This window comes from Artemia sp. Qi Xiang Cuo, chromosome 16 (assembly GCF_049724085.1).
Source record: "Artemia sp. Qi Xiang Cuo chromosome 16, ASM4972408v1, whole genome shotgun sequence".
Taxonomy (NCBI): Eukaryota; Metazoa; Arthropoda; class Branchiopoda; order Anostraca; family Artemiidae; genus Artemia; species Artemia sp. Qi Xiang Cuo.
Window position 1 is genome coordinate 30067268 of NC_142809.1, and position 24579 is coordinate 30091846.

General features: G+C 35.6%; 1 protein-coding gene across 1 annotated transcript in view; it reads right to left on the reverse strand.

The window, feature by feature from the left end:
- The window catches only part of LOC148942772 (cell adhesion molecule Dscam2-like), a 551837-nt gene that overhangs the window by 13794 nt on the left and 513464 nt on the right, over nucleotides 1–24579 (reverse strand). Inside the window, exons 26-28 of the mRNA XM_089101980.1 lie at nucleotides 23581–23742; nucleotides 9251–9354; nucleotides 4527–4701 (exon numbers count right to left, since the gene is read on the reverse strand). Coding sequence (XP_088958106.1) covers nucleotides 4527–4701; nucleotides 9251–9354; nucleotides 23581–23742 — 441 coding nt within the window. The remainder of the gene's footprint in view (nucleotides 1–4526; nucleotides 4702–9250; nucleotides 9355–23580; nucleotides 23743–24579) is intronic.

Below are 24579 nucleotides of genomic sequence, written 5' to 3' on the forward strand. Positions count from 1 at the left end.
TTCAATTGACCATCTAAAACAGATTGTTTCTGATGAGCTACTTGACGTTGTTGGTTTATGCGAGACTTTTTTAGATTCTAAGAATAATATGCTTTTGGATTTGCAAGGTTATAAAATTGAACGACTGAATCGATAAAATATGGCCAAGGGTGGTCTTGGTTTGTATATTTCTAATAATCTCCCATATTCTCTTAGAATAGATTTATCCAGAAATATTGAAGGTGTCTTTGAGTCACTTTTCATAGATATTAAATGTGGAGGTAAGGATTTAATTGTTGGTATTATTTATCGATCTCCTAGTGGCTCTATTCCATTGTTTCTACACACCCTTAATGATCTACTGGATACCATCCTAAAACAGTCGACTGAATTACTTATTATGGGAGATTTTAATATAAACTTGATGGATATAAAGTCTTTTGTATCTTTGGATTTTCTGTCGTCCATGATTGCCGCAGGTACTTTACCTTCTGTATGTATCCCATCTCGCATAACAGAGAGTACGTCATCTCTGATAGACAATATTTTCTGTAGGGCTACCTTGATCCAAAGTTGTGTTTTAGTGAGCGACATTTCCGATCATTTCCCTGTTTACTCTAGATAATGTTTTGATAAACTGACTATTGAGAGGACTTGTGAGTCTGGTAAGAGGCCTTTTAGGTTTGGTGAAGTGGAATTGATGCTTCTTAGGTTAAGATTGGCAGACATTTCTTGGGGTGGTTTTGAGAGTGATTCTGACTTTTGTAATTTATTTGATACTTTTTATGAGTCTATTAAAGATGCTGTTCTTGGTATTTGTTCTGTTTCACCTTCTAATCGTAAGTCTAAGAATACTTTTCCTCTAAATCCTTGGATGACCCCTGGTCTCCTTAGGAGTTGTAGGAGAAAAAATAATATCTGGAGGGCCTTTAAGTCTGCTAGCCCTTCAATGAAAGCTATTTGCTGTCAGCGATTTAAAATTTATAGGAATATTTATAATTCTGTGTGTCGAAAGGCCAAGTCCCAGAATTATTTTAATTGTTTTTCAGATTGTGGTAAAGATACACGAAAAATTTGGCAGGTTATAAATCTGTGCTTAGGCCCTCTTTTCAGTCTCCATCAGCCCCTTCTGTTTTGGATCTCGATGGCAAAATCATCGAAGGTGAACTGAATGTTCAAGATACATTTACTTCATATTTTGCGAATATTGGTAAAAGGACCGCTTCGGCTGTTGGTTCTTCTCCGTCAGGATTCAACTTCAGGTCTTATCTTGGGCCACCTTGTATGAAGTCAATGTTTTTGGAACCAGTGACGGAGAAAGAAATTGCTAAAATTGTTATTGGATTGAAAAATTGTTCGTCTTCTGGCCCTGATAATATTCCTACTAAAGTAATTAAGTTCATACTTCCTTCCATTATTAATCCCTTAACAAAACTTATTAACCTCTCCTTTCAGCATGGTATTTTCCCGAGTAGTCTCAAGCGTGCTCGAGTCATCATATTATATAAGGGGGGAACACAAGATGATCAATCCGACGATCGGTCAATTTCTTTGTCGTCTGTGCTAAGCAAAATATTTGAGAAGGAGATGCCTTCTCGTTTTGATAGTTTTATTACTTATAAAGATTTTTTTCACGATTTTTAATTTGATTTTAGGGCAAATCATTCAACTGAGCATGCTTGTACAGTTTTACTGAATTATCCTCACTCTGCCATAGACTCCAATTTGATTCCTGCTGCTTTGTTTCTGGATGTTCGTAAAGCCTTTGATTCTTTAACCCACAGTGTTCTGCTATTTAAACTTTCTCATGTTGGCGTAAGAGGTAGTGCATTTTATTGGTTCAAGTCTTTCTTGTCTGGTAGAATAATTTCTGTTGATCCATTTTTTCGCTCACCATCAAGTCTAGACCAGGAGGTCCCTCAAGGGTCAGTCTTAGGGCCGGCACTGTTTTTATTTATATAAATGACCTAATTTTTGCAGTTAGAAATAAAAAATTTCTTTATTGCTGTCGTCTATGTCATCCAACAGTCTCCCTTACCCATAATTATAGTTTGCATACCTCGGATTCTCTTGTTACTTTTGCCGATGATACCACCCTTATTACCTCTGGGAGAACAGAGGATTAGGTTCGTACAAAGTTAGTGGACCTCTTTGAGAGAGTTTGAATTTGGTTTGATGCTAACTCTCTTGCCTTAAATGTTTCTAAACTATTTTTTTAGTTTTTTCTCGTATATCCCAGGCTTGCCCTCAATTATCTGAAATTCATATATCCAAAGGCTTTATTAGTAGACCAAAAGATGGCCATGTCCGTTTCCTAGGTATCCTCCTATATAAAAATTGATCTTTCAAACACCATATTGATTTGATTAAAATGAAGGTATTCAGAAACCTCGGTATTCTAAGAAAACTAAAATATATCTTTCCAGGACTAATTCTAAGAATCCTATTTCATAGCTTAATTCATTCTTATGTTTCCTATTTTTCAGTCATATGGATGTCTACTTTCCCTTCTTTTCTCAAACCGCTTTCGAATACTTATGATGAAGCTATAAATCTTATCAAGGATGTAAATCGTTCGGCAACTAAACCGTTACTCGATATTAAAAAACTTTATATTTTTTCCTGTGCGTCTTTCGCTTTTCTTCAGCTCCATGGTGATATTCCTAGGTCCCTTAGGTTTACGTCTTCTTTTCTATCTGATCAGTCAAATTATCAACTCCGTAGTTCTTTAAATATCCAGATTACCCATACACCAATAATAAGATCCGATTTTAATCCTCTTGTTGCGTGTCATTTGACATGGAACACCCTTCCCGATTCGGCTTGAGAATGCCACTCGTTTGGCACCTTCAAAAGACTAGTAAAAAATATTTGTTTTCATGTGATTAATTTTCTTTACTTTTGCCTGCTGCTAATATTTTTTTAATTTTTTTTTTTTTTATATATTTTTATTCACTATATTTTGATAAAGATTTTTTATTTAACTCTCCTTGTTATTTTTTTTTTTTTTTTCGTTTTATTAATCAAGTTAAAATGCTTATTTTTATATGTTTAAATATTAATGTTATTTCTATATTGTTTAAATCTTAAGCGTCTAAATGTTTAATGTTTATTTGATCTTTTCATAATCCCCCTCCTACAGGCCATGGAGCCTTTGTGGGGATTTGTAGATTGTTATGTAATTATTTTACTGATATATGGAAAATAAACCTATCTATCTATCTATCTATCTATCTATAAATGTCATTTGATAAACAGAAACTGTATAAGAAACAATGCCCGTCTGCTAAGCATACAACAAAAATATATAGATCAGAAACCTCTTGCATATTAGAGTCCTTGTTAAGATTACTTTTATTAGACATCCTGTTAGATTAAGCTCACTTCATCTAATGAAAATATCTTCGACGATCATTCTTTTATATCAAAACATTAATCATTCTTTTATATCAAAACATTTGTCTGAGATACCTTATACAATGGAAATACATGGTGCTTGTATCATTGGCATTGTTTCCGTGAGAAGTAATAGCTGACATGCATTTTCAAGAATTTTCTTGTCGCCCGGAAATTGTGATAACGCCATGTGTGTAGGGCTGCGCTTAAGCTAATTGAATGGTTTCATCAAAAAAATATGCATATGTTGTTTCCAGATAATGTTAAGACTCTCCTAGAAGTTTTTAGCTAGATACGAGGGACTAGCAACTCCAATAACACATTGGGTTATGTGTGTCGTTAAAGTAATGGAATATGGGTGTCTTTGAATTCACAGAGGGGATGGGATACTACTGAGATAAACTAATCGTTTAGGGGGGCTCAATACAAATGAATAGACATTTACTAATATGATTTCTCCCATTTATGTAAGCAGAACCAATCCCTTTTGCTAATTAAGAAAGCAAGTTCTCATATACACACTTAAAAGCTAATGTCCCTTGCCTGTTAATGTTCGCAAATTTTAACAGATGGGTTCTTTAAGCGATACAAAAAAGAAAGAAGATTTGGTCGTTGTTGCAACTCGATTTTTCCCATAATTTATTTTTATATTTTTAGTGTCTCAGATAAAAATAAGCTTCAGAAAACCAAACGCAAAACTGTAGATACTAGATAAAAAATTAAGTATGGAAGTCCAGAATACAAAATTGCAAAAGTAAAACTTTCTCTGGTCCAAAAAATATTAATAATTTAAATTTTTAAGAAAACAAAACATACATATTACGGAAAAACATTGGATTAAAAAAAAAAATACCATTGCACGTTCACATTTAGCATGCAAATTTTAAACATAATCACGTAAATTTCAAAATTATTGACAAAGAATAACCAAAAGACAAATACAACTATGTGGAAGATGGCGTTATATGATTATCACCACTATTTAGGGGATATTCTATTCGATGAATTCTACTCCTAAATAAGCTTTGTTTTATGTTTGGAAGGTAATAAAATATCAAATATTATTTTGACTATTTAAGTTATTTTGTTAAGTTATTGTTTTTGAGCCAGCTTCAGTGGTAACGAGGAAACTAATGTGTATAGACATATACCTGATTGGATGTCACACTCGGCAAACGTTTCCAACTTGTATGTAGAAATAGTGCTGAAGTCTCTGGACTGAACATTTGGTGGATGCTTCACTTTTTCATACAAATAAGTTGGTCTTTCCGGAAGTGCTGGGGGATTAGTGCTGTAACCAGGGAGTATTGTGTCTTTCATGCAATTCTAAAAAAAATAAATTTCAAGCACATAAAAAAAAATATATTGGGAAATTAAGCAATAAATCAGTTCCTAAAACATTTAAATTATTTTTTTTGTTTATTCCTTATTTATAATTTTGAAGCACTCAGCATGAATATATGAGAATTCAAATAGCCAGGGGTACTTCGGATGTTTATTAGTTTTTTCGATTCCGAGTTTTTTCTGATACATTTAATCCTCAAAATGACGCTAATTACTTTAAGACAAGTGTGGACACACAATTTAAGCTGGGGTAAAAAAGAATTGAAAAAAAAACTGTTTTGTTAAAATGTCGTGAGCTTGGACAAGCTTGCGAATCAATAACAAAGATTTAATTTAGGCACGTAGGACTTGATATGGAATAATCATCCACTTACCAAAGGAGACCAAATGAATTTTTCAATTACTGAAAGATTGTTCTCCAATTTGCAGGAAATGTGGTTAACATTAAAATATAGTTTAGTAGAGACTAATTCGAAATGTTATGTTCAAGTTTGGCTTAGACAAAAATTGAGCTGAAATTGAAATATAACTTTCTTAGCCGTGACTAGAAAAATACTCTTTTCATCATCCTGATTTGGGCTTTCTGACGACAATACATGTAGAGGGCTTGAAAGACTTTTATAATATTCTCTAAAGCATATTTTTTTTATTCTTATCTGAATAATTAAGTCTTACTCTTAGGTCTTATTGCATAGTTAAAACAAATATTTTGATTAATAAAACCTTTCGATAGACTATAAAAAGGATAGACTATAAACACACATATAAAAACATAGTTAAAAGAGAGAGAAAGAAAAAAAACTTCAGTTAGATGTCTAAGGCTCGGGAAGCACAACTTTTTAAATACCTATTTTCACTTTTTTCACATACTGGGCTTGGAAATTATTACTGACCAATACCGACAGAGACTGTATTTTGCCAAAAGTATAGGTCGTAGAAAAACAGGCCAAGCCTAAGTTCCTCTATGCTCCATAGTCAAAAGATCTGAAGTTACTGGTGTCCCGCAGCCTATAGGTTCTTGATATCTAATTTGTTTTTTCGTTTTCCAAATACATACCAAAAGATGGATCATTAATGGAGCCGAAATAAAGCTTAAAATAATGGAGCATAGGCTTATATGATCCTTGGAAATTCTTTAACTTTCAATGTATAGTAGAATACCATGACTAAACTAAGGCTAATGTGCCCCATGCAGAACATGCTCCACCTTTTATACGATTCCTGAAACTATATGTAAAGTCTTTGGTATTATTTGGTAAATGTTCAGTAGCAATCTAAATTCCTACTATCTACAAAAACAACTGAAACTTGGTGTGACTTGAAAGTATTATAATTATAAACACAATTATTTTGTTATGATTCGTCACATAAAGTAAAACAAACTTTTTTGCATGCTGACCAGTGGTCTGCGTTGCGCAGGTACCGGTCTCCTGATTTGTTGCCTTCGGCTGGGAGTGCCATTCTTCATTGGGTGTAAATCATCTGACATTTCCCATGTTCCCCCCCCCCCCCGATTTCTCCAGGTACCTAGTTAAATCTGGGTCGGCTCTGAAAGTGCTAACAGAGTCACACCATTGACTCCCGATCCGAACCAAATAACCAGCACAATAAGGACTAGAACTTCGGACATCAGGATTTCAAGTTGGAAGTCACTAACCACTCGGCTAGGACGAATCAAACACACACACATAAGATTGTCCTGTAAAAATGACTAGAGGATGAGTTAATTATTAATTGCTTTTTACTTTCACAACTATTCGAAAAAAATGCGTAATTTATTAACCTCTCATTGAGCATTGTTTGATTAAGAATATCCAGAAAAGTTGAACAATTCTTTGCATTATTGCAGTTGAAACCTTACATTAATTAAAAACCTGCCAGGGATGCCAATTGGATGGAAAAAATTGACATCTAGAGTTTGAAAAATAACCTTACTTTGTGTATCTTTGTTAAAAAAAGCGACATCTAGCAAATTACACAACTTGTTTTGTGTTAATCATTGTACATTTACGGAAGGGAAGGGGGGTACTAAATATTTTTGTATGCCTAAAATTCCTTTCACCTACCAAAGCTCAGTCTCCTAGTGCTGCATGTTAAAACTGATAAGAATAGATAAAGATTTTGGGTTGATACCACTCAGATGTGACCATAAAACATCTAAATTGTGAGAAAAAAATATATATTTGTTTGGATTCAACATTTCTTACAGAATGCTGATGGAGAGACAAGTGTCACACCAGTAGCGCTGGCGTTACGTGCGACTAATACCAGTAATAATTCTCAGTACATTTATGTCAATTCTTTTTTTGGAGCTGGTTTAAAGAAATATTTAGAAAAGCAAAATTAGAAAGGATTCAGCATTGTAGTTTACATAGAGACAGTTCTACATTTATGGGTTTGTATGTGAATCCAATACGCAAGGAATGGGACGTTATCAGCGCTTATTAGGTGTTTCAATTACAAATAAGAAGAAATTGTACTATATTGGAGTTTTGATTTAAATATTTGAAAATAAAAATAAAAACAATTTTTTTGATTAAAAATTAAAAAAATTAAAACTCATTTGACCTATCTAGCTGCAGTACGAATATTATTATAAAGAACACTGTCTTATTTTCTTTTTCGATGATTTCTTTTTCCTGTTTTTTTCAATGAAATTTTTGTTTTGTTTTCAAGGATTTCTTGTTTTTCAGTGATTCAATTTCTGTCCTATTTTCAGATATAGAGGGTGTATTCATATCCATTTTTGAAAGTCTTAAAACAAGAAAATCTTATCTTGGACTGATAGATTTTAGGAAGTAAAAGAACCATTAACTATCAAGGGAAAAATTGCTATCCAGTACATTAACTATTAACTATTAGCAAGTACATTAGTACTATTAACTATCAAGGGAAAAACAACGCCACTGGTGGGAGTAAACGACTGATAACTAACTAAAACATCTATCCAGACAAAAAACTTTCATGATGATGAAACATTTTTTATTTAAAATTGTAATAAAAGAATATCAAATATTTCACTCTTTTTTCGCAAGGGATCTCAACTCGTTGTCTTCAATATACTTTAATACTGCATTCGACAAACCTTGTAGTCTAGATCTATGTATTATGTTCACCTTCGTTGCAAAACACAATTTTTCCTCCAGCTTGAATCTGCTCAATGATATTACATATCTGCCAAACATTTCAACCTACTTAACATTAAAATTTAGTTGGCAACCCATTGCAATTTCTACTGCAGTATAAGGGAACCTTGTCTTCTTATCAACACTGTCCACTCCATTCACCTCCAATACTGTGAAACCACTTATTTCAATAATAAAGTGTTTTTTAACTAAAAGTTGAAGAAAGTGTAATTGCACAGTTGTCTCTCTTGACAATGCTTCTCTACTGCGAAAACTAAATTTAGTATTCTTGCTTATATCCGTGAGTTAAGGAAAGCTTCTTATGTTCTAGTTTCAATGGTGTTATTGATAAAAAGCATACGGGCCTGGTCAGAAACCACCGATTTTCTAACTTTCAATGTTTTACTAGCTAACAGCATCCTTAAAAAATACACAGAAAAACTTAAAAAAAAACAATAAAAACAAAAAAATGTCACAAGGAGAAATGTGAAAACTTGATAAAATCAAGAAAATTGATCCATACATCTTTCTAGATTTTCACAATGACTTTAAAAGTACCAAAAAAAGCTGTTTTCCTATGGGTGTGCTTAGACTTGTTTTGACTATAAGAACGGGGGGGACTATAGCAATTGTTATGGCTATAGACAGGGGTGATCGTAGTATTGGTTATGGCTAAAGACTGGGGTGCCCGTAGTATTCGTTGCGGTCTTAAGACTCTTTACATTTAACATCAATAATAGTACAATACAACATCAATTTATACTTTCATAATCAGTAAGATGGGCTGTCTTGCCATCATTCGAGTATCAAATTAGCTTAAGGGCTATTTTATGACGAAATATTGTATTGGCTATTACTAGATTGTTATACCTACAAAATTCCAGCGGCCTATATCCGTTACTAGTTCATTTTCCTACAAACAATTTAACTGGGCTAAGGTTACCATTTACTCCTATTTCTACCGAACTGGCGCTAAAATCCATTAATAAAAATACCATTTTTTTTTATCTGGGATCCTGTCTATTTGTTCTTGTTGCTGTAAGTTAAACTCCATCTGAGTCGCTACTATCTCCATCAGTCGGATCTACATGGGCATATACTACTTTGACCTATACCTTGTGCTTTGGGTTGAAAAATGAGTATCTAGCATTCTAACAATAACTAAACTCAGGTTCCTAAGGAATGGTTAGAACACATTTCTGAGAGTATTTAAGAATAACTCGTTTCTACGGCTGAAACCTGGCGTAGGCTGTGCCTTTCTCCAAAATTTATTGAGGATTTTCATTCGGCTCTATACGATATTTCTTTTCTTATTTCCAAAGCTTAAACTCTTAAGTATACTAGCTTTTCAATGTACCTATGTATCAATATAATGACATCTATAAACGGACTAATTGATAACTTACTATTTTCATTATATTCGATGTTTGTGAGTTTCCATACATCGAAGTAACATTATTAGGCAGATCCCTCAGCTGAAAAGTGGCATAAGGTGAAATATCAGAGTATTCTAAAAAAAATGCCAAGATTAAAAACTGAAAATTTTACACTATACACTATAAAATTTTATATAAAATATAAAATTTTAAAAATATACACTATACGTCTCAGGAGACGGAGGGGAGGAGGAAGCTACAACTTTAAACCCTTTTCAAGTACTGCAGCATACTTCATGAGTTAACTAAAGTACAAAGAGCTTCGAATACTCATGATTGTTTTAAATTTAGGGTTTGAATTCATAGTACCCAGTTTTTTCTAAATCCAGAGGAAGAGCACAAATGAAAAAATAAAAATTACACAATGAACGACAATAAATGCCAATGAACCTCCAAATCATGACGAAATTAAAGTATCATGCAAATAGAATGTCTATTTATGTGGGCTGGTAAAATTTTATGAGGACAAAATAATTGTTACAAGTTTTTTTTAGCCTTTATTGTTGTTGTTAAATAATAAAAACAAAACAAAATCAGAGCTAGATAAAACCTGAAACAAGCGGTTCAATCTTTAATGACGCAAAAATTAAAATTAAAATGTTTATTAAGTAGTATTCTATAAAATGCTTAGGTAAATCTTAAGCCAAATATTAAATATCTCATATGTTTAAAGATGCAATCTTGACACAATTCTGGTTGAGTCCGATTTTGATACGCTTCAGAATAAGAAAAGCTTTCTGATTTTATAAAAGTCGTAATTTTTTTTTTGTCACAGCAAAATTTTCTTTACGTGTTGTGTCAATATGAGTAATAAATAATACCTGCTTTGCACTTTCTAGTCAGAAAAACAACAGAATTCCAAATGATGGTAAAATAGAACGATTCACCGAAAAACGCACATAGATCATCACAAAATATGTTTCAGTGAAATAAGATAGGAACAATAATAATAACAATAGTAATAACACCAATAATAACAAACATCATGCTAATAATAATGAAAATAATAGCAATAATAATGATAATAAAGAGCTTGGATAGATTATAGAAGTTAAAAAATCTATCAGATGCCTTTTTGTTTTGACGTTGGCCATCTCAACTTTCGGCAAATTGGACACTCAGAAATCCCTTTTTGTAATAGATAGTCATTAATGCTATGGCTTCGGTGACCATTCTTATATCAGACTTTTTCAGTCTTAGGATGTGTTTAGTCAACATCGGATTGAACTTAAGGAGTAATCTATTTAATTCATTGCAATTTATGTTCCTGGCCTCCCCCAGGCCATTCAGCGTGTCCCCAGGAGGCGATAGGGGAACGCTCTACAGATATGTAGGGTACCTCCATAGGAGGAACGGACCAAGGGGGGACCTTGTCCCTGGGGGTACAAAATAGAAACTGGGGCACCCCCGCCCGGGGACATAAATACAGGCGGAGGAGGAAGAAGGTCCCTCAAATTTACACTCAAAAGGGCCCACTGGTTTGTCCACAAGTCCCATGAGTTGCAAACCTTCTCCCAGTAATGGGTTAATGCATGGTGATGCAGAACACCATCGCGGGAGGATACTCTATAGGAGGACAACTGCGGCAGGGTGTAAGATCCAGATCTATGGACAACGGCCTCTGCAAAGGGCTCCCTCGATCTTTTCGGGGTACCTGCAAGACTGGGGACCTTGCGGTCAACTCTATTCTCACTTGAGGAGTGGCGCCCCTCGGGGAAATTGTAGCCTAGTAAACGACACAGCATTCGCACGGGATTCTGACTAATTGACAATTTTTCTGGGCTTGGTATGTTTTGATGGGCGTCTTTGGGATGAAAAACCTCTTCCTAGCTAATTTATCTATTATGGGTTGCCTCCCCGTAGTAGCATAATATTTGTAGGGATGAATATATAATGAGTCGCGGGTAATATGCTTGAGACTGTCTGTGCAGGATTTCGACTCTTGTTGATAGAAGAGCATCGCCAAGTGCTGAAAACCATGTTGTGACCAAGATTGGCCGAGGATTGCAAAAAGCCTCCATTCATGGAGGTCCCAGGGACTTCTTGCTGTCTGGTTCTAAGCCCACTTAAGCACTTCGGTGTAGACTTGAGAAGATATGTGGTCCCCGTCCTGTACTGGTATCCGGGACCATTGCTTTTCCTGAGGCCAAAAAACTTTCAATGATTTAAAGAACATGAAAATTGGAACTTGGAATGTTACGACGTTAAAAAATAACCATAGTATTGACATTTGACTGACGAATTCAGACGATTCGAACTGGATTTATTAGGAGTTTCAGCAACTCATATCCCAGGGGTAGGAAGCATGAAATTAGGTAATATAGAATTTGTTTACTCGGGCAGGAAGGATGGGGTACATAGACAGGGAGTAGGGTTCATGATGAATAAGGAAGCTGCTAAGTTTTGTTTAGGCTGGGAAGGTATTAATAATAGAATACTAATTGCTCATTTTATGACTAAAAAGTTCAGGGTATCAGTTATAGTAGTATACGCCCCTGTAGAACCGACTGATGGAGATACTAGTGACTCAGATGAATTTTACTTACAGTTACAGGAGCAAATAGACAGGGTCCCAGGTATAAATATGATGTTATTACTGGGAGATTTTTTGGTAGAAATAGGGATAGATGGTATCTCAGCCTAGGTAAATTTTGGTGTAGGAAAAAAAAAACAGTAATGGATACAGACTTTTGCAATTTTGTAGGTATAACAATCTAGTTATAACCAATACGGTGTTTGGTCATAAAATGGCTCATAAGTTAACATGGTATTCATGTGATGGTAAGACAGCAAACCTTATTGATTATGTTATAGTAAACCGAACACTGGCATAGATACAAGATACTAGGGTATATAGGAGTGCTGTTAATGATGCTAAAAGTAAGGATCACCATCTAGTAGTGTCAAGGGTTAATTTAAAGCTGAAATATCGGAAGGGTAACTATCTCCCGGGAAGTTATGATGTTGATAGATTCCAGGATGAGAATTTGAGAGAAACTTGCCAGGAACAGTTGAATACTAAACTTGAGATTTTAAAATTTGATAATGTGGAAGATAGTTGGAATAATTTTAGAAATATAATTTGTGAAGTTGCTGAAGGTGTATTAGGGAAGAAAGCTAGAACTGCATCTAAGAATATTAGTTAAAAAGGTTTATGTTTAATAGAAAGGAGAAAGGACTTGTACAAGAATTATCTGAGTGATAGATCGTATGAAAACAAAAGAATTATAAAGAAAGTGGAGAAAGCATTAAAGTATGAACTAAGGGGGTGTGAAGTGGATGCCATGGATCAAATTGCCGAGGATCTGGTATATCCAGCTAAACGGCATAATAGTACAATATTGTCCTGGCATGTTAATAAATTGGGAGGGAGTAGTCAATCCGGACTTGGCCCAGTTAAAGATAGGAATGGGGTCGTAAGTAGCGATAAGGCAGAAACTAAAGAGAGATGGGCCGAACATTTTGAGAATTTTCTTAACCGAGATAGAGTTGCAGGAAAAAATATAGAGGATAATTAAAAAGTTTTTGATACCTTGAATGTGAAAGAAGATTTGTTTTGTGAGGAAGAATTAGCAACAGTACTAAAAGGATTAAAGAATAATAAGCCTCCAGGTGCTGATAGGGTGGTAAATGAGTTTCTTAAATATGGTGGCTCTGAGGTTAGAATTAAGTTACTGAAGATTATGAATATGATTTTTGAAAAGGGGGAAGTACCTAACAACTTTAGGAAAACCTTAATAAGGCCACTTCATTAGAAAGGAGATAAAAGTGAGTGTGGTAATTATCGAGGCATTAGTCTGGTCTCTGTAGGTAGTAAATTACTTAGTAATATGATACTTTTCTAGACTGAGAGATGCAGTAGACAAAGTTTTAAGAGTAGAGGAGTGCAGTTTTAGAAAAGGTAGAGGATGTGTTGACCAAATTTTACTTCATAGGCAACTATTGAGAAGTGCCTGATTTATCAAACACCTTTGGTCGTTAGTTTTATTGATTATGAACAAGAACTTTCGATTTTGTTGGTAGAAGAGCTTAATCAAAACTTTTATCCTTTTGTTGTATACCAGAAAAATAAATTAAAGGGATTATAGCTATGTACGAGAATAACACTGCTGCGGTTAAGGTCAGAAATGAGGTTAGCAGCTTGTTTTGTATTAAATCAGGAGTTAAGCAGGGTTGTGTTCTATCCCCCTTTGTATGGATTATTTTGATGGACTTTGTTTTAAGGAGCACAGGAAAGGCAATGGGAGACCACGGAATGAATTGGGGAGGAAAAAGTCTCCTGGACTTAGATTATGCTAATGATTTAATCATCCTAGATGAAAGTGTGAGCAAAATGAATGAAGTGTTAGAGGTTTTGCGAGTTCAAGGTGCTAGAATTGATTTGAAAATTAATGTTGGGAAGACTAAGTTACTAAGGCTAGGAATAAGTGAAGATAAAAAGGTGACGTTGGGTAATGAAAAGATTGATCAGGTGGGCAGCTTCACTTACCTTGGTAGTATTATTAGTAAAGATGGTGGGAGCAGTGAAGATGTTAAATATAGAATAGCCACGGCTCAGGGTGTTTTTTTTTTCACAGTTAAAAAAAGTCTGGAAGAATAGGAAGATAAGTCTACAAACCAAGATTAGAATATTAGAAGCTACAGTGATGACAGTGGTCAAATATGGCTCTGAAGCATGGACGTTCCGAAAAGAGGATGAAGATTTCCTAAATGTTTTCCAGAGAAATTGGTTAAGGATTGTTCTGGGTACCCGGCTGACTAACTGTATTTCAAACAATAGGCTACACGAAAAATGTGGTTCGATACCGCTCTCTAGGGCTATAATGAAAGAAAGGTTGAGGTGGCTAGGGCACATTGTGCGGATGAAGGATGACAGATTGCCGAAGATTATTCTTTTAGGCCAACCATCTAGGGCTAAACGGAAAGCAGGTCGTCCTCGTCTGGGGTGGGAGGACGTCATAAAGAAAGATTTAAAGGAAATGGGAACTTCGTGGGCGGGTGTAAAAAGGAAGGCTTTGAATAGATTGGGGTGGAGGAGGAGCGTGCGTAGATGTGTTGGCCTCAGGCGGCTTGGTGCTGCGGTGAATAGTTAGTAGTAGTAGTAGCAGTAATCGAGCTTCTTATGCCGATTTTTCCCAGCGCTTCCCTCACTCCAACTTCTTACCGCGACTTTCCAGTAGCTTTGAGACATTGGTATAAAGATTCTAGTCCATAACGTGTCAATGATGTTCTAGACTTAGCTGCTTCGTCTGCCCTTACATTGCCCTCAATCTCAGAGTACCTTGAGACTAACAACATTGTAATTTGGTTCCCACCAGCTGCCAACTATTCACGACTTCATAGCAATCAAATTCTTTCTTTTATCGACTTTTTATATTCTTTAGAACTTTTCAGCAGGCTTGATTATCAGTCAGGATATAATTATCTCTTCCTGTAGTCAACATTATCTCTTTTGTTATCTATTGTTATCACTGTAATTTCCAATACACTGGGCAGTTGTGGTTTTGTTGCCACAGCTTTCAGTGCTGATTTTCTGGTTCTAGATGTTTACCCCCCCCCCCCCGTAAAATATCCTCCACGTAAAATACCCCCGCGGAAAGTACCACCCCTGAAAATACCCCCCCCCCTGAAAAATAGCCTTGTGGAAAATACCCCTCGTGGAAAATACTCCCCCCCCCCTGGAAAGTACCTCTCCCGGAAAAGCAGTAAAAACAGTAGGGTTGAAAACCCCCATGTCTTCTCAAGACCAGAACATTATTAGGACTTTACTAAAAAAAATAATGACCGTGGATTGTCAGTTATATACACGACGTTTGGGGACAGGGGAGTAGCTACCCTCTGACCACTTTGACTTCTAAAAAAGACAATAGCAATTCTGATTACCAATTTAATAATTCCCCTCTGAAGTATATACGATCACCTCTTCTATAAAAATGTTCTATGCCCCCAGGGCATATTATACAAATCCAGCCCTGGTTTGTAGGTCAGCCCAAACCCATCCAAGCCCAGGTCATAACACATAAACCTCAAATGCCTCCGGGGCATACCTTACAACCCTTGCCCCCAGACTTTGGGGGTTTGTTTCAGCCCTAAAAGCCTTGTTAAATGATATTTTGACTATTTTGAATAAAATGACTGTCTCAAAATGTCTGTTAGATGCATTTCGGGAAAATACAATATGTGTGTGTGGCAGGGGGGATTTAGCTGCCCTCCGATCACTTTGATTCTTAGAAAGGGCACTAGAACTTCTGATTACCCATCCAATGAGCCCCTCAAAAGTTTATACGACCACGCTTTCTATAAGAACTTTATATGCCCTCAGGGCATAACTTACAACCCTTGCCCTGACGGCTGCGGCGGGGGGGGGCTCTATCATCCTACCAGACATAATTTCCAGACCTTTCAACTACGCTGAACAAAATGGCTATCGCAAAATTTTGATTGGAAGTACTTGGGGAAATGATGGGCGTGGGGGGGCTATTTGCCATCAGTCACTTTCGACTATCAAAAAGGGCATGGCCTTTTTAATTTCCAATAGAATGAGCTCCTTTTGAAATTTCTACGACAAGTTTTTCTATATGAAGTGCCCTGGTCTAAAACGAAAAAAAAAAACATTAAAAATGAATAATACATAGTGCCAACATAGTTCTTTACTTAGGGAGCGCTATTGCGCTACCTATTTTGTCTTTTTTGTTTTTTTTTTATTTGACTACATAATCTTCTATTTTTCTATATACTCCGCAGGAGAAGGGATTTCCGAGGGGTATTCTCCGGGGATATTTTCTACGGGGGGGGGATTTCTGCAGGGGGTATATTCCGGGGGGTAATTTCCAGGGGTATTTTCTGGAGGGTATTTTCTGTGGGGAGGGGGTATTATTGTTTTATATAAAAATTAAATATTATGCGGAAAAAATGAAAAAATATTATTAAACCATTATTTCATATTTAAAGACAATAAAAAAAAAACTAAAAACTATGAAAATTATTGTAGAAGCTAAACTAAATATACAGAAAATATTAATTTTTAACAGTTAAAAATGCAAGAACAAAAAATTGAAATTTTTGAACCTTCTTTTGCGAAAACGCTTGAATTTTCTTTGAAGGACCATTCTTTTTTCAAAATCTAGTGGTAATCTGCCATAATATGAGTATCACATCATCTTCAGTAACGTTCCTCCATAGTCTTGAAGTCTTGGTGAAACCTTTCACCTTGTCTTTCACTAGTAGTACCTAAATATTCTGTAAAACCGTTTAGCTGACAATGTAAATACTGATTTTTATTGCACATATTACAACCAGGATTCTTAGAGTTTATAATCACCTCATTTTCTAGCTTAACATAGCTTTGAGATTTGTAGCTCTCCAAAAAATAGTATATGACTTCAAAAAATTATGTCCATGATTTTCGCTCAGCCTCATTCACAGAATCTACTAAGCCAGGATCTTACATGAGACAGAGGTATTTTTTGTCTTTTATGTTCCAAAGACACAAGAAAAAAAAAAGGAATATTGTGTGGTCACTTTGCTGTCATAGAAAAAAATTTACCATATTTACGTCCACACAAATCACCCAATGTACTCCAAAACTTAGGCCAAGGTGTCATATTCTTCTTTCATTTTCGTCACTCAAGCGATTGGTATGGATCCCAAATTGTTGCCATTGTATAAAAGTACACATTCGGACTTCGATTGGAACAATCAATGACTAAGTGCTAGTAAGTCGAAGAATATTTCAAAATAAACATTTTTTTTTCTAGAAGGCCTCTAATATCGTGAGATAATTTAAGATTATTCTCTTGATTAAAAAAAGAAGAGATCCAATTCTTTTTTGCGGTAAATTGTGATTTTTTTTGGAAACCACAGCAAATTTGTAGTGCGTAAACTGGAGGCAAGTGATTCCAAGTTTCTTTTCACATAGCCTACTGAGCTTGATACCAGGATAATTCAACTTGTCTGTTAAACTTACTATACCATAAACCGGTAGATATCATTACTTGCTTTACTTTAAAATGAACTATAGCGAAAAAACGGGCCAATAAAGAGACTGTAAAACCCTAGTCAAAGTGATGAGGAGAGAGTGCTGGGTAAGGAATTATGAATACAGGATCTCTGATGAGTTCTTGCTGCGAACCTATTTTTATCTAAGACCAACTTCACTTCTCTCGAATTTCTCAAGTGTCTTTTAAAAGAAATATCAGTATTATTCTTGATATAACAGCACTCTCAGTTTAAAAAAACTTCATAAAGCTGTGACTTTTCTAAAAAAAATTCACTTTAGTTTAGCCTTTAACACTTAATTGATTGTCGTGGACAATGAATTTATCTTCCATCAAACTAAAAGTGTTACTTTTCTGCCTATATCCTCTTTCTTTAATCCTATAAAGAGTGAAACAGGTCAAACAGTAGCTCGACAAACTGACCCTAAAACCAATATCTAGCTGCTATTTGTTTCCCCATATTTTCTTTTCTGAATCTCCTTGAAGTAAACTCATCCTAAGCCAGATTCAAGTAACAGTCAAATTGTCGAACTGTTGAGGAGCTGAGAATTTCTGGGATAATGTACCCAAGATTCAAAGCATAAATCTAGAACCATAAACTTTTCAGCCAACAGTTCCCAACAGCCGCTTTGGGAATTCTAGGGAGAGCCAAGAATCAGAAAAGATCAAATAAGCTTCCCAAAACTAACATGAATCAGCTGTATAATACTTTTACTTGTTTGCCTCTGAGATCTCTGTAACCTAGTTGGCATATTTGGGGTACAGATATGAGGGAAAAATGTAATAACTTTTTTTTGGTCTTAAGCCATGGAACAGTCAAAGAGCGAGCAGGTATCGATAACATAGATAATTTCGGAGGACACACTGCCTTTCCATGACGATAAAATTAAAGTTCAAGATAGGGATCAAATCCTTTTTAATAGACAGTGTATAGAAATTCACAAAAAATACCAGATATTTGGGTCACATATACAGTGACCGAAATATCTGGTATTTTTTTGTGAATTTCTAAACACTGTCTATTAAAAAGGATTTTATCCCTATTTTGAACTTTTATTTTATTATCAATAACTTCTAACGATGAGAATCGAGTAAAAGGTACAGGTGTGGGGGAATGGGTATTAATTGTTATTGGGGGAGACTTTACCCTACAGCTACCATCTTGACAGACTAGGCCTTCAAGAGGTGGTCATAGTTGACCACGAAAGACCCGAACCAGTCGTTAGCTGAGGTATCTGATAATTATCTCTGGTTTATAAGATAGATTGCTTGCCGCCATCCTTCGAGGCCAAACACCGCAGCAATTTCACAGGACAGACCTTCCACCCCTCCCATACTCATCCAATTCAACCATATAATTACTACCACCCAGCCTCTCCAAAACCCTCTGTGGTTCTCCCCATTCCAGCTCCATATTATACTTACTTTCTGTTACAAGGGCGAGGACCTTCTCCTTTCCCTTAAACTTGCATCCGCAGGCTGACAAAAATAGATCGCAAAAGACACTACTGTCTGCCAGTGCAGACCGATTTTCTAAATAATGTCTTTCTTTTTCATCTCTTTCCCTCTTCCTGCTTTTCTTTACATTCGTAAAAAGAACAAATAATTCGCGCTCATATGAGAATTGACTAATAGTGCCTGTCTTTTCGGATTGAAATTTCTGATTATATTCTTTTTTTGCAGCTCTTTTGTCTTTTCTGGATTTTCTTACTTTCGGAGTAAGAATAAAAATTGTTTTAAAACATGGATTGAACTGTAGTATCTGCTAACACAGATTAAATTTTCAAATTCTACTGTATTTTAGAAATGTTCTTTTCTTTATAATTTTTTTGCTTTCACCTTCTTCAAATGGGGACTGAATTCTCATATTAGGTCTTTTATATCAGACTGTGATACTCTTGAACTTTTTTTTTGCGAGAAAGCATGTTCTTAACACTTACTTGCGAACCAGACTAGCAAAATTGGTGCCTCGTTATTGCTGCGTCATCTTGGCAACTTAAGGTTTGAAGCCCATCATTTCCTAAAAGGAAGTGACACAGAAAACAAGAACTATAGGATAATTTGCCTTCCCAGTTGGTATGCTATGCTTTCTTATCTTAACGAGTCAGGATTTCCTGTCTTCTGCTTTTTCAAACCTTCCGAAGGTAAGAAAAAATAGCTAAATTCTTTTTAGGGCGAATTTATACATCTGGTTTCTAATTTTCTAGACTGGGTAGCTAGAGTATTCTAGTCTACCCAGTTCTCTTAGAGATTACCTCACTCAATCCCACAGTCATGGAGGTCGTTACCAGTGAGAGGACTCTCAAGATTCCAATATCTCCGAATTATCCTTCTTCAAGAACCTTCAGTGCAAGGGTGGGTACAACATCTGCTTTGAATGTTCTTCTGCGCAGAGTTCTACCCTTTCGTGCAATTCCCGTTGAAACCTGATTTGACGGGTATGGATATCTATCCTCAAAATAACATAATGCCACAACTGTATCGATAGGGATAATGTTCACTGTATTAATGCGGTTGGTTCGTAGTTAAGTTTGAACGCCGAAAGAATCAATAGCAATTCCAACTAATTGTCCATTTAAATTTTCTAAGCAATCAGTGTGAATCAACAAACACACCAGTTTATACGTTATTATGGGCCCTAGAAACTGTTTGTTAATTGATTTTCCGATCTTCTCTATTGGGAAAGTTTCTGGCGTAATTCCCTGGGTACTTACGTCTCTATTTTTTGTTGTCTAAATCTGCTCCTTTGTTCTGTGTAAGTTTGCCTATTTCTGTTATTCTTACTACGTTGCGATTGTTCTTTATCAGAACCATCAATTCTGTATAGTGATGTGCTAATTACTTAATTTTGTCAATTATTTTAGGTTCTTATTCTTTCAAGTATACTTTTATATACGCGTCGGTAGATTCGAAATTTTCTCCCATTATTTTGTTGTTGTGCCAACAAATGAAGTCTGCAGTTCCATTTATTTGCATAATCTATCAGTTTATAATTTCTTATTTCTAGACATTTTTGGCCTATGTATTTTGATCAGTATTCAAATTCTATCCATGTTTCTGAGTTACTTTCCCTTCTTAAATTTGTTCAGGAAAAAGTGTGAATCTCTTTAAGGAAGCTTCCTTGAGTTTTTGAAAGTATTAACTAAAATAAAAAAGTTTTTTCAACTGAAAGTAGGAGCAACATTAAAACTTAAAATGAACAGAAATTATTACGTATATAAAGGGGGTAGCCCCCACCTCAACACCTCGCTCTTTACGCTAAATTTTTTTAGTGCTTTCAAAAAAGCGCCTTATTGTTCTAATTAAACGGCCCTTTTGTTTCAGGAGTCATTCTTAAATAACTGGGACGCAATTCAAACTTAGTGTAAACAGCGAGGTGTTAAGGACAAGGCAACCCCTTCATAAACGTAAAAATTTCTGTTGGTCATGAATTTTAATGTTCCTTCTTACTTTCAGTTGAAAAACTTGTTTTTTATTTATTTAATTTCTGATCGTTTTTTAAATATTGCCAGGAAATCTGGCCCCACCTCCACGAAGAAACCCCCTCATCACGGAAATATCTAGATAACTCAATCCCTGTGGAAATTCACCCTGGACAATATTCTTAACCACTCCGAGCGTAAAATTGAGACGGAAAAGAGAAAACAAGACATATAAAAAGAATTTTGTATAACAATTCTGGCAAAATCCCCCAGTGTATAATTTCCCCTGACAACTTCACTCCCTGGAAACTTCCCTCTCCATGGAAAATTCCCCCTTGGAAAACCCCCCAGCAGAAAATTTGTCCCTTCCACCCGAAAATGTATGCCTACATCCCAATAACAAATACTATGTGCAAACAATAGGTAAATTTCATAACTTAAAGACATTTTCCCTGGGGCTGTGGGAGGGAATTGTTATACCCAACGGCATATTTATTGTGCCTTTCAACTATTATGAACAAAATGGCTATCTCAAAATTTTTATCGGACGATTTTGGGGAAAAAAGGGACAGGGAAATTGCCCTCCAATTTTTTTACCGCTTAAAAAGGGCAACAGAAATTTTAACTTTCGTTCGAATGAGCCCCCTCCCGATATTCTATGACCACTGGGTTGATACGATCACCCCTGGGGAAAAAAAACAAACTAAAAAACAAATGAACACGCATCCGTGATCTTTCTTCTGGCAAAAAATACAAAATTCCACATTTTTACAGATGGGAGCTTGAAACCTGTACAGTGGGGTTATCTGATACACTTAATATGATGGTGTGATTTACATTGATATTACTTGACTTTTAGGGGCTATTTCTCTCTTTTTTCGAAAACCAGGAAAATTTTCTCAGGCTCGTAACCTTTGATGGGTAAGACTGAACTTAATGAAATTTATATATTTGAAGCCAGCATAAAAAAAACTCTTTTGATATATCTATTGATGTCAAAATTCCGTTTTTTAGAGTTTTGGTTACTATTGATCCGGGTTCGTTACTACGAACTGTTTGATCTTGACTTGTATAAATCTTGAACCGGTAAAGCCGCAAAGGCAGTTTGTGCTTTAAGGTTTAGGCGGGTTTGAAGCTTAGTTATTCAATGCTCTTCCGGCAAACGATTTAATTTAGCCGTTTTTTAAAGTTTCCCTGATTTAGGCCTATATCTTTGCTTTTCCTTATGGGCTGAACGGTATGGTGTGATCTATTGCCGACAGTTGTTGTGGCGGTTGGAGAATTTTGGCTGCCTTTGTCTAGGCTTTTGGGTTTCTTCACGCCTTTCTACTTTTCTACCTAGGCCCTCATGCATACTGGCGTCTGCATTCTCTAAACAAACAATCCCACTGCAAGGTGTACTTTTGTTAGATCATGAAATTTCGAGACAATTTCTACCCTGGTTTTGATATTCTGTTGCCAAAAATAACTCTGTTTGACTCTGGAAATATAATTCACTTTTTAATCCACTTAAAATTCCTCATGCCGTGGTTGTGACACAAACGGATCTATCTGGTCTTAACCCCTCATCTTATTGACCAATAAAAGGGGCATAGCACCTATTGGGGACTCCTTACTGGAGTTCCAAAATATGAACATCAGAGATAGTTTTTCCTCTTACTTGTATAGAGCTAATAAAAATTCCAACGAAAATCTTTATCAGTCCAAAATTCTCTGGAATTAGCCTATACAGGTCCTCAACTGTTCTTGCTTGCAGTGTTGTGTCTACCATGTTGTAGCCTAAAAGTAAACAAAAGGCCATATAACTCCTGTTGCCCAGAAGCTGGCAGTATCCTTTCTTTCTCATAAATGTTCCGTAAACCCCGGGGTTGTAGACTGCCCAACAATCGTACAGCGTTTTTTTACAGAACCCATACAGGCCAGACAATGGAGACAAATATACCAAGCCAAACGCTGCTACAGTCCAGTAAATATGGATGGATAAGCGTGAAAAAAAAGAAGGCGTTGGAAGATGGAGTGAAAAAATGCTTAAGTTTTCTTGTTATACCTAAGTTACGAGACAAATTTTACTCACAGACTGTACATAGCACTTGAATGAAAAAATTTCATCAACATAAACCCCAGGTATTTCTAAAAAAGACGCTTTGAAATTCAACATTGAGCTACAATTTTGAGAATCCAAGGATAAAAAACGAGAGATCCAGAAAAAATGACAAAATTCAACTTACCAAAAGTAATCTTAAGTAGGTTACTCAATAGAATAACCCGGTGGTTCCCAACTGATTTGGGCCATGTCCCATCTGGGATTTTCCAAAATCCCGACAGCCCCTCCCCCATGATATTAGAATTTTGTTATTCAAAATTTCACGTGTGTTCACCTGAAGGAAGCTTAAAAGGCCTTTACTCTAGTGTATTTTTTTGGGCCATATTTTACACTGTATGGCGTCATTGTAATGCTATCATGTATCTCTTTTGCTCTTTAAATGTATATGTGATGTCATTCAACATGAAAAATGTTTTTTTTTCAAGATTGAGGCTCTACAGTATAGTCAGCCGAAGAGGGCACATCCTGCCGATTGCCTACTAAAATATTGTCATACCCCACCGGTGGGGACAGCACCCCATGCTGGTAATCACAGATGTGTCCTATTCACACTATCTTTCATCGATGACATGAGTAATTTTTCTGTCTTTGCAGTGATGACATCAAGAAATAATGACATGTTTACGTTACGGAGGGTTTTAGTCTTATCGCTAAAACTAAAACAACGATTATTAAACATTTACTTCTGCCAAGAAATCTAGTTCTTTACCTTCAATGAGCACTAATAAAAAAAAAATTAAAGGAGATGTAGAGCCTACTATGGCCTATGGATCTTACCTTCCTCTGGACTTGCAAGGAAGTTCCGTTGGAACTGGTCATCTTGACGTTGTATTCTTTCCTTAAAATTGTATTCAACTTTTTCCTGATAAGCCACAGGAAAGGATGGATCAGAAGGCCCAAAGGAGTGTATAATACTTGAAATTTGGACTGCTTGCTGCCCTGTAAATTGAAATATCACAGAAAAGGGCCGACAAAGGGAAAAAGAACCAGTTTTTAGTCTGAAATCCCTTTTTACTTTTGTGAATTTTTTTCCAATGAAATATCGCTATTTCTTACTCAGTGACAACCTATAGTAGGGTTTACACAGAGAAACCCTTTAGACCACATGTGCACCCGAGCTCCTGGGATATGAAACTGACAATGATAAATGTTTTCAGTATTTGAAGCTAATGCATATAAGCAATAGCATTGTGTTTGGCTTAAAAGTGAGTCGTTTAGCAAATACAACTCATTCAATTTTTCAGTTGAAATGAACAGTGACTTTTTTTGCTTTTTTTGGCTTGTTTAATATCTAAAAAATCAATAATTTTTTTTTTAACTTGTTATATAAACAGTAAGCATAAGGGAAAGTTTATTTTTAATCTAGTATGGCACTCAAAATATAAATAAAAAAAACAATCTAAAGCAATCTTATATCCACCCTTAACTGCGCTAAAATAAGAATAAAACAGCGAGAGAGAGAGAGAGAGAGAGAGAGAGAGAGAGAGAGAGAGAGAGAGAGAGAGAGAGAGAGAGAGAGAGAGAGAGAGAGAGAGAGAGAGAGAGAGAGAGAGAGAGAGAGAGAGAGAGAGAGAGAGATGAGAGGGAGAGAGAGAGAGAAAGTGGTTACAGAATCAAATTTCAACTATGGAATTTTATTAGGAAATGTTTCTTAAAGTATCTTCTTTTACTTTAATATTGACACATCAACACTGATATATCTATATTTATCTCATTTAAATAGAAAAATAGACCCTAATCTGTTGGCTAGATAACCAAGAATTTTGACCCGGCAAA